Source organism: Astyanax mexicanus, chromosome 5, assembly GCF_023375975.1.
Source record: "Astyanax mexicanus isolate ESR-SI-001 chromosome 5, AstMex3_surface, whole genome shotgun sequence".
Taxonomy (NCBI): domain Eukaryota; kingdom Metazoa; phylum Chordata; class Actinopteri; order Characiformes; family Acestrorhamphidae; genus Astyanax; species Astyanax mexicanus.
Window position 1 is genome coordinate 9,936,621 of NC_064412.1, and position 11,437 is coordinate 9,948,057.

General features: G+C 38.3%; 1 protein-coding gene across 1 annotated transcript; it reads left to right on the forward strand.

Moving 5' to 3' along the window:
* The first annotated feature begins 306 nt into the window (after positions 1-306).
* On the forward strand, positions 307-11,102 carry h6pd (hexose-6-phosphate dehydrogenase (glucose 1-dehydrogenase)). Its single transcript, XM_007253389.4, has 5 exons — positions 307-401; positions 5,909-6,573; positions 7,406-7,523; positions 7,668-7,937; positions 8,064-11,102. The coding sequence occupies exons 2-5, from the start codon at positions 5,929-5,931 to the stop codon at positions 9,398-9,400; spliced, it is 2,370 nt and encodes a 789-aa protein (XP_007253451.3). The 5' UTR covers positions 307-401; positions 5,909-5,928; the 3' UTR covers positions 9,401-11,102.
* The last annotated feature ends 335 nt before the right edge of the window (positions 11,103-11,437 follow it).

Below are 11,437 nucleotides of genomic sequence, written 5' to 3' on the forward strand. Positions count from 1 at the left end.
AGCTGAAAAAAACAACAACTTAATGCTTAAACAACAACTTAATGCTTTTAAATTGTATTTAAATATAGCTTAATTATAATTTGAATATTCTTAAATTGCAATAAGTTGTTCCAAAATAGTACATGTAGTATGTATTTGATTATGGATGAATTTTAATGCTAAAATGCTTTTTCCCTGTAAGTATCCTTTAAAAAAATCTACTTAATGCGCTTGTGAAAAAGTCTCTGTTCTCCTCTCTCGCTCCTCCATAATTCTCAAAGCAAACATTGTGAAACACAACATGAACCGTGGCCTGGGTCACGTGACCGCAGCGCGAGCCAGAGAGGAAGCGCCTGTCATCAAAACGGCGCTCGCGCTGCCTGCCGTGCACGCTACAGACACAGACAGCACGCGGGGGACAGGTGAGTTACCCACCAGCTACAGCGGCTTCTTGTGCGCGTGCGGGGCAGTGCTGTGTGTTTCTGCTATAGTGCACGCGCGATTCAGCCCTAAGTCTCTCCGGTTTACCTGCGCTCATTCTTAGAGACTAATGGCGTAGCTGTCAGTGAGGTAGAGGTAGTTAGTTAGCTAGCTGCTGGTGGCATGGTGATATTATTGACTCGTTAGCAAACGAACTCCTGCATAAGCTCTCTTTATACACTGTTTTTTTAAACAGCACGATAGGAAACATCAGCATCTAACGCTGTCTGTTAGCCTGTAGTGTGTGCACCCTGCTCCAGTCCAGCATGCTCCAAACAGGACGAGCTACAGCTAACCAGGTTTATCTGCATAGAACTTGCTACAGATTCCATTGACCTGCCATGTCTGACACCAGGGCAGGGAGGTTAATCGAATTAGTACGATTAATCGAATTAACTACTGTTTTAATGCGATTTTTAAAATTAGGTTATTTTAGAGATTGTACATCTTTACATATAGAAACTAGTTACCAGAGGGAATCTCAGTAGATAGATATTTGCTTCTGTCAGAAAACTGCAAATAACTTTTCTTATGTGGCAGTGGTTTTCATATTTTACACTTTTTCTTTGCTGAAATACAAGGAGGTTATGTTTGGACTGTGCTTAACTCTCTATGGCATAGTGTTTCCCTCAACAACCCACATTTTTGATTGCACATTTCAATGCCATACCCTTTTTTATGTGTGTTTGATTGATTGATTTATTTATAATATATCGTATTTTCCAGACTATAAAGCACACTTTAAATCCCTTAATTTTCCCAAAAATCAACAGTGTGTCAACAGTGTGTTTTATGATCTGATGTGCCTTATGTATGATTCTACTGGTTATGTATTTAAGGAGCAGTAAAGCTACTCCGCTGAAGTACAGCGTTATACGGGTGAGTTTTCAGTGAAGTTTCTCCAGCACTAAGGCTGGGTGCAGCAGCATTAGCATTAACCGCTAACCGCAGCGCTAGCTCTTTTACCTTTCACAGGCGAGTATATTTTAGACTGTAGGCTGCGTGTTTACCGTTTAAAAACAAAAAAAACATAGGATAAACCGCTATCTGATATCGCCCTGGGTTACTGGAACACTTTGGGTTTCTCAATCTAGCGCTACCGGACAGCTTTTACTAGCGCTAACTGCGGCTGCTAACCGTTGGTGGTTAGCACTGCTAACTATTGGTGGTTAGTGCAGCTAACCCCGGCTGGCTAGCATTGCTCTCCGCGGCTGATTAGTGGTGCTAACCGTGGCTGGCTAGCGCTGCTAACCGTGGCTGGCTAGCGCTGCTAACCGTGGCTGGCTAGTGCTGCTAACCGTGGCTGGCTAGCGCTGCTCTCCATGGCTGGCTAGTGCTGCCAACCATTGCTGGGTAACGCTGCTAATCGTGGCTGGGTAAGCGCTCACTCCTGGGCAAGATACTGAATTTAAGTTTACTATAACCACAGGGATTCCTAAAAATATAATTAATGACATAGAAGGTTAATATTAAAGCTGCATGTGAAGTTAAAGGAGCTGCTTGCTATTTGAAAAAAATAAAAAAAGTTATGTAAAAACAAAAAATTACAGTTGTAATCGAGAATAGTTAATCTATACTCTATCACTTACAGGCTCTGTTCGGCCTTGTTGCAGCCTTAAGCTATCGTTTAGTCATGGCCTTCCCCTTTCTACAACCGGCCTCGTCATGTTCTGTTGATTTGGCTATCCTTTAAATCTGATGTGTCGACCTATTTGTTACACTCTCTTGCGAAAAATTAAGTCTTAACTGTTAAGCCTTTCATGAGCTGGTGTTCAGGCTATGTTTCAGTGTATTATTCATTTATCATGCTCTACTTTCCTTAGGAGCTGTGCAGCTTCTGCTCACCTTCAGCAGATACAGTGAAAGAGATTTACAAATGCTCAGCATTTTTGGACTATTTGTGTTTTGCAACAAGTGTGGTGCCTGATACCAGGTTGCACCTCTAGTGAACAAAGGGTAAAAGAGTGCCTGCAGCGTTTGTAAGGTCTGGATGAATGAAAGTAATGTTTTTGCGTACTTTGTGTTAATTGAGTCCACTGAGTCTGTTGTGTGTGTATATCTGCAAGTATATATATGCAAGTATATCCATATATGGATATTTGCGTACTTGGATTTCATTGAGACTCTGGTGGTTTTTGTATACTTCTTTTCACTTTGGTATAGGATACAGTACCAGTCAAAAGTTTGAATACACCTTTTCTCATTCCGGATTTCTTTCTTTTTACTTTTTTTTTATATTGTAAATGTAATATTAAAGACATTAAAACTATACACGTGCAGTCATCATTAGATAGAGTCACCTGGAATAGTTTTCTCAGCATCTTGAAGGAGTTCCTGGAGGTGCTGAACAATAGTTGGGTGCTAAAAAGAATTTAGGCCTTGACTTCTCATTTTTACAGATGTAGTTTGTTAGCCACATTTGCTGTACTTACTTTAAAAAATGGTAAATAATGCACTGCATGCATAATCGCAAATGCTCTAACTTGCAGTAAATCACGCCTCCTGCCACTGACACTGTTTGTTAAGGTAAATGTACCTATGTTTGAAACGATCTCCTCCTTCCCAGAAACAGGATGATCATTTCCAGTGAGGTACTGTTGCTGGGAAGTAGAGATAAAAAGATATACTCATTGTTGGTTCTGCATATATTTGACTGTCGATTGTGGTATTGATGCAACTGTTAAGGTTTTAATATTGTGACTTAATATACAGTTCTGGGAAAAAATGAGAAACCACTTACAAATTATGAGTTTCTTTGATTTTACCAAATTAAAAACATCTGGAATATAATCAAGAGTAAGATTGTTGATCACAAGCCATCAAACCAAGCTGACCTGTCTTGGATTTTTGCACCAGGAGTGGCATAAAGTTATCCAAAAGCAGTGTGCAAGACTGGTGGAGGAGAACATGCCACGATGCATGAAAACTTTGATTAAAACCAGGGTTATTCCACCAAATATTGATTTCTGGACTCTTAAAACTTTATGAATATGTTCTTTTCTTTGGAATTTGGGAGAAATGTTGTCCGTAGTTTATAAATTAAAACAACAATGTTGTTTTTGCTCAAACATATACCTATAAATAGAAAAATCTGAGAAACTCTATTCAGAAACTGAAGTGGTCTCTTAATTTTTTCCAGAGCTGTACTGAACATCCAAAGATTAGTCAAACCAATTTTGTCTACTCAATTGCAAGAATTGCATGTTTCTGTGAACAACACATTTTTACTTAACTGTATCAAAATTAAATTAAAATCAGATTTATATGTAGAGCATCACTGCTGTGGAATTTATTTATTTTTAGTGGGGTTGTATAGGATGTGAGAATAGGCTATATAACAGTTGTTTAAAGATAATTTTGACCTTATTTAAACTTTGCTGTTATGGAACTGCTTCCAGTAACTGTATATATTACATTATTTTACCGTAACTGACAGTTTCTCTTATGTTTCACTTGTTTACTTAAACATGTTTGTTCTGGCTTACCCTCACAGGGGAATGTTTATCATTAACCTGGTGTTGCTCTTCATCTTTGGCCTACAAGAAACTGATAATAAAATCCTGATTACCTATTTGGATGACTATATAAAGTGAACCATTAGGATAGAGTTCAATGGGTGACCAAATCGTCTCACTGAGATGCTTAAGCTACTATGAAATTAAATTAAATGAAACTAAATTAAATGAAAAACAGAATTTAGTATATTGTTGCTCATTTCTTTTTGTCTGTTTATATAACCCATGGATTTCAAACACAGTGGAAAGAACTGCCAAATGCAAAGAAAAGTAAAAAGAAAAAGAAAACATAAAGAAGTGTGGGATTAAAAGTTAATGGTTGATAATTGTTTGCCTTACAGGTTCTTCTCTTGTAAAGCTGCCATTATTTGACCAAAATTTAAGCTGCCCTTTTGATCACATAACAATAGTTTTTAAATACATTTTATTTAGTCCTCTTAAATATGCAGTTAAATTTTGGTCTTTTTGCACAGACAGTCCTGTGTGCCTGCCTGTGTTTTAAACAATGCTAAGGGCTAGTTAGATTGAAAGGATTAGCCCAATAGTGCAGCATTTGTTTGTGTAAGGTGTTAGTCATTAATGAGTTGTCAGCTTAAACAGATCCTACTTTCACCCAGTAAGCTAACAATGCTCACTGTGTTCATGATCTGTGGTTCTATTGTGTTCAATCAGTCTATTATATGCTCTCATTCATTTCATTTAATAAGGGAAATTACTATAGTATAAGATGGACTAGTATTCATAATAAGATTATTTTAATTTTAGCTTTTTAATATTGATTTATCTGCACGGAAACTTTCTCAAAAGAATTGTACTGTCAGCTCCGGTTGAGTTGACAACTATTTGTGTTGACCTCAAGTTTCCTGTTTCCTGTATCAGATGTGATAAACAGTTCATTACTAAAATAAGTCAGAATGTATCTTTACTCTTAAAGATATAGGTGCTTTAAAATGCTTATTTGAGCAATGCCATTAAATGACCAATCTTGGTTCCTTAAAGGCATGTTTATGTCAGTGTGAGAACGGTAACTTTTTATGTAAAGGGTCTTTACCAATTGAATTTTTTTAATGGTCTGTTCTATTGCATCATACACAACACTCTTGTTGGAATCTCATAATTATAGCTATATTCTGTCTTTAAAGCGTTCTGTTTTATATTTGTTTTTCTGTTTTCTGTAAATCTTAAATGTTACTTTATTTTAATATTGTTTGCAGTTTATATACATGCACTAAATATTCTGCACTTCACTATTGCGGTTGTACGAAGCCCCTGAAGGAAATAGTATCTGCTGCACACCACTTAATATGTGGTGCTTGCCACTTAGTATGTAGTACTCACCAATATGTAAGAAAAAAATACACCATGTCCTTTCGGGAGGTCCGTACGTAGTTTTTTGTTACAGTGGCTCATTTTAATATTACAATATTTATTTTGTTACATTATTATTTAGGACTGTATCACCCAGCTCCAGGTTTCTTACATGCGAACACCTTAAATACTAGAATGCTTTATTATGTAACCAGAAGTGCTTATTTCATGGCACCACCAAGTATTAATATATGTATATATATATATATATATATACTACCAAATAAAAATATTTTGTAGAATCCCATTTTAAGCGTATATTTGTGTCACATGGTGTTTTATATTTTGTAAGGCATGCTCAATTCTGTCACATTGGCTTTATGTAAATGTATATGCATGGCTTCTGCTGTTATGCATACTTCTAAACATAATAAATACACACAATACTCGGATGTACCTCAAAAAGTATAATTTTAGGTAAAATCTTCTCATTTTAATGAAAGATGGGTCTAGTAACTGTAATAATGGTAATAAATGTAAAAAAAAAAATGACCTGACTTCAACTTTTAATTTACTCTTTTAAAGACTCTAATGATTCTACCCCTTTTCTTTTTCTCAACACACAGGCTAGCAGTTTGCTTTCAGAATGTGGAGGGTAACATGGTTGCTGTTACTGGCCACCACTGTTTGGCAGAGAGGCCACACCACAGAGGACGAGAATGCCCAAAGCCCTAGGCACGTGTCAGTGGTTATTGTGGGCAGCACAGGGGATCTGGCCAGAAAGTACCTTTGGCAAGGATTTTTCCGTCTTTATTCCAGTCAGGTTGGTAAGGGCTACACCTTCTCTTTCTACGGAGGAGGACTTTCTCCATCAGAAAAGGGAACCCCTCTGCTTTTTGAAATCCTGAAGGAACTTAAGTGCCCACCTGAGCTCGCCGCTGAGCGCTGTGCTCTGGTTAAAGAGCAGTTCTTACGACTTTCTCAGTACATCCAGCTCAAGACTGTGGAGGATTATGAGAAGCTCAGTCAGCAGATCGAGCAGCAGCTGAAGCAGGAGGATATGGTGGAGGCTGGTCGGCTCTTTTACCTGTCTGTCCCTGCCTTCGCCTATGCTGACGTCTCATCAAAGATCAACAGCACCTGCCGGCCCCCAGCTGAGGCTTGGTTCAGGGTTGTGCTAGAAAAGCCATTTGGTCATGATTTTGAAAGCGCCCAGCTTCTCGCAGCACAGCTGGCTGGATTTCTTAAGGAGGAGGAGATGTACAGGATTGACCACTACTTGGGGAAAGAGGTAAAGTTTTATTATTTTTTTTTTTTTCAATTTGAAAATCCCTCCTTCCCTGTCCGTCAGCATGCAAGCACAACTGTCTAACCTTTAAGATAACCATATAAACATACAGACCTTGAGTCTGGTACACCAAGACTTGACTGTCCTCGGTTCTCCAAGGATGTCTCTTACATGCAGTTGAGCAAAATGGCTGAATAGTGAGACACAGGCAGTGCAGATGAGGACTTTATTTTACCTAAGCACACATTAATATCATATAAACCCATTACGCAGGTAAAATACTAAAGAGTGATCTGTATATTCTTAATCTAAACTAAACTAAAGACGTATTACATGTCATATCAAACAGCAGAACTTACACAGTGCCATTAACCAGTTATTAGCTATATTCATGTAATCTTTGAAAATCTCAGAAAAACACCAGTCCTTTGGTAAGTAAGAGTCCTCAGCCCAAATAATATTAATGAAAAAAAATATCTACTAGCATATAATAAAAGTGATCATTTTTTTTGTCATTTTATTTTATATATAGATTTTTTTAATATTTGCATATTTGAGTAGCCTTAGACCTTTAATAAGAACATCTGGTAAGTGTGACTGTACTGGATTCAAGCTGTGCAGAAACAGCAGGATGCATCAGTCCATGATGACAAACACAGGCAGTGGCTTTTATACTGTTTTATCAATATCAGAATTATATTGTATGGACTTTAATAAAACATACATTGTGATATAAATTTGGGCATGTTGTCCAGCACTACCTGTAGGAAAATATATAGGAGAAACAACAGTCAATATAAGTTTTTATAATGATAAGTGTTTGTTTGTTTTAAAGGTTGTCGCCCAGATTTTGTCCTTTAGAAAGAAGAATAGTAATTTTCTAGAGCCAATTTGGAACAGACATCACATTGAGAGAATAGAGATTGTGCTGAAGGAAACACTGGTCTGCAAAGGTAAAGTCATGAGTCATGAACACATACTAAATTAGTTTAATAACCTATAGATTTTGTATTAATATTTGTTATTAAAATAGAGCTACAATGATTTCCAACCATGGACAGAGTGGATAATGTGCATGTTTGCTCTGGTTTTCACAGGACGGATTCAGTTCTACGACCAGTATGGAGTTATTAGAGATGTTCTTCAGAACCACCTTACAGAAGTCCTGACCCTTTTAATGATGAAAATACCTGCTAACCTTTCCAACAGTGAAGAGGTCCTAAAGAACAAGTTAAATGTATTTAGTTTTCTTGCACCTCTTGGGAGGAACAGCGTGGTTGTAGGTCAGTACCAGAAATATACTGAAGAGGTTCAGGAGGAACTTAATAAAACCAAGGATTATTTCAGCAGAACTCCAACTTTTGCTGGTGAGTTTGTGGCTTTTCTTTACTGCATTCAGGTTTTCTCTTAATTAAATAATTGTATAAATAGTGCTTTTGTTTTTTTATGATTGGTACTTTCTAAAGATGACTGCTACACTCTTGTGTTTACAGGTGTAGGCATTTTTACTGACAGTCCTCAGTATGATGGCATTCCTATATTTATGACCTCGGGTAAGATGCTTGATGAACGGGTTGGGTATGCTCGGATTCTTTTTAAAAATGACATATTTTGCGTTCAGGACTACAGTCATGTCAGCTGCAAACCCAAACAGATTGTGTTCCACCTGGGTCATGGAGCGCTGGACTATCCAGCAATTCTTGTCAGCAAAAATTTGTTCAAGCCTTCTCTGGTGAGCAGTGTTTGGAGAGAAGTTACAGAGCATAAAGATATCAGTGTGTTGGGATTACCACTCTCAGACTATTACATCCAGACCCCGGTTGCACCTAAAGAAGCTTATTATGTGCTGATTAATAAAGTCTTACATGGACGCAAAGACAGTTTTATCAGTGCTGACAACCTCTTGGCCTCCTGGGCTTTCTGGACGCCGCTATTGGACAGTCTGGTTCAGGCCTTCCCTAGGCCATACCCGGGGGGTGCCGCCAATGGAGACCTATTGAACTTCCAGCTGCGGGGTCGGGAGCTTGCTTACGTCAACGAGGCGGTGGTGAATGTGATCCAACAAGGCCAAGACGAGAACTTCCAGGTCATGCAAGGGAAGTTCCGCGGTGCTGAAATGGTGTCAGCCTGGGCAAAGGAACTGGTGGAGCGCTTGGCCTCCGACCTGCAAAGCATAGCAGAAGAGGTCATACAGGATGAGGGTCAGTTCCATCTGGTGTTGTCTGGTGGCTCCAGTCCTATTGCACTGTTTCTTCAGCTGGCTCTGCACCACTATACCTTTCCATGGCACCAGACTCACGTGTGGCTGGCTGATGAGCGCTGTGTACCGACAAGTGATGCGGGATCCAACTTCCGCACTATTTATGAGCAGCTGCTTCAGCACGTACGCATTCCATACTTCAACATCCATCCAATGCCAGTGCAGCTCAATCAGCGCTTGTGTGTTGAGGAAGATGGAGGAGCTCTCCTCTATGAGAAGGAAATCAACCAGCACGTCAATGCCTCCAGCTTCCACTACGTACTGCTAGGTGTAGGGCAGGACGGCCACACCGCCTCACTGTTCCAGGACAGCAAGCTGGATGAGACTGGGGAAAGACTGGTAACCCTCACCGAAAGTCCAGTCAAACCCCACCAGCGCATGAGCCTCACTTTCACTGCCATCAACAAAGCCCGCAGGGTGGGGGTTCTAGTGATGGGGAAGAGAAAGCACGAGCTCGTCACTCAGCTGAGCCGAATTAAAGGTGAATCAGCCAAGTATCCAATCACAAAGGTACGGCCAACAGATGGCAGTCTAATGTGGTATATAGACTATGATGCACTTTTAGGGTAAGAGTTACCGTATTTAAAAAAAGAAAATTGTTCAAGGATCTTGAGTTTTACTCAAAACACATGCTGTATAAATCTAACTACGGGATTGTTTGATTATTTGCTGGAATCAGTTGGATACTTAAATCAGAAATTGATTGCTGAATTGTGACTATGTTTGTATGGGAAAGAGTTTGCTTCTGCAAATCAGTTGATTGGATAATTGCATATCGTCGCTTTCCAATGGAAAACAAGTATCTCCATTTTTTTACATAACTTGAACACACCAACTGTGTCTTAAACTGTGCTTCTTGATACATGGACCAACAGATATTTTCCAAAATGACCTAAACTTTTTTACATTGACTTCCATTAAAAGTTTGGGTAGTTTTCTCTCTTTTCTGTAAAGTTGCTTTTTTTGGAGACACATGTTTATCATTGGACAGCGACAGTATGGTCTTACTGCATTTGAAGAATTGTACAGTATTTAATGTATTGGGATAATATGGGACGGATCGTATGACTTATGAAAGAAAACCTACTGAGCCACACAGTTTGTAAACTCAAACTAAACTATGTGACATGAAGAAAATTAGATAGTTTATATTATTTTCAGGGATGATGTGAAGTATCATAATTAGCTGTGCTAATTGTATAGATAAAAATATGATGTATATGAAAAATATCTGGGCACAGATCTTGGTGCTCACTTTTAAAAGTACCTGGCCAATCAAAAACACAATTACTGTACATGATTAGGTTAAATTATGGTGATATTAATATGGATAGAACAATACCACATTAGACGTTTAATTGAGTTTCAGGTTAATTCAGAGTTTTTTTATATTAATGCCAGTGAGAGAGGTCAGATGTGATTTTTAGTTTACAGTTGTTTTAGGTTTCAGATGCAGGGAAACATTGATTTAACACTGTGAATATAATTTTGCTAAATTAATACTGTAATGTACTAAAAAAATACAGTATTTTGATCATGTAAAAGCTCTTAATACTTTATGGAGGGAAGGAAATATTTTTTTTAAAATACACAGGTATTATCAACAGAAGTAAAAAATGTCTTAAATAATATTAATCAATCATCTGATCTACTGGAATCCAGATGATTTATTCTTTAATGTGTGCCTGTAATCATTTTTAGGTTGGGTGGTCTGAATATGTACATAAAGGTACATTCTGCTCATATAATGTTACAGTATATACAGGTTCATCTCTGGATTTAAGAGAGGCGATATATAAAAGCATTGTGCCACTGCCACAGTTGTTAATCCAGTATCATAATCAGCATTATAATTATGTGGTACTTATGTGCTAGTTATACCTGTCACAAAGTAAACATACAGGTATGGTTCTTGGTAAAGTAATTTTGTACCGTTTCTGCTGGTGCATTTGTCATTAAAAATTCACATACACAGTAAATGCAAGAGAAAAAAGTCAAAAACATAAAAAAAATCACGCTTTTCTTCTGATAATGATAATTTAAACATGCTTAGTTCTGTGTAAAATGTTCTAAAAAGGAATTTAAGTAATATTGACTAAATTGATTTGTTTATAAATTTGTTCACCTGTGCATAATGTGTTTTAAAGGTCACCTTCCGTCGTTTTTTCTTTCATTTTAAAATGTCTAGTTGTGGTCTCTAGTATGAATGAATGACATGTGAGCCGTTTTTGTAAAAAAAAAGTGCTCAGGTGTCTCTGTATAGCTCTTTTTTAATGGACTGTTTTAGGGGTGTGTCCAAAATGACCGGATTCCAGCTTTGCTCATGAATATTCATACATGCAAACAGCATGCAAATATCTCTCCTCTGATTGGCTAGGAGCACTGCGACGCCCCTCCACCGCTCTGCCGCTCACTGCCTCCCACCTCCTAACTGATGAGCGGTGATGTTGCGTCGCTTCAGCTCCGCCTCTGGGAGTTTCTCGAGCCAAGGTGGGCTGGTCTGTCAGTTTCTGCCTACGTAGGCAGAAAGATAATTCAAAATTCACCCGTTTTTCAGAGGGGGGAGGGGGGATTTCTTTGCTTAGCTCCTGCAGACAATGGGGGCTG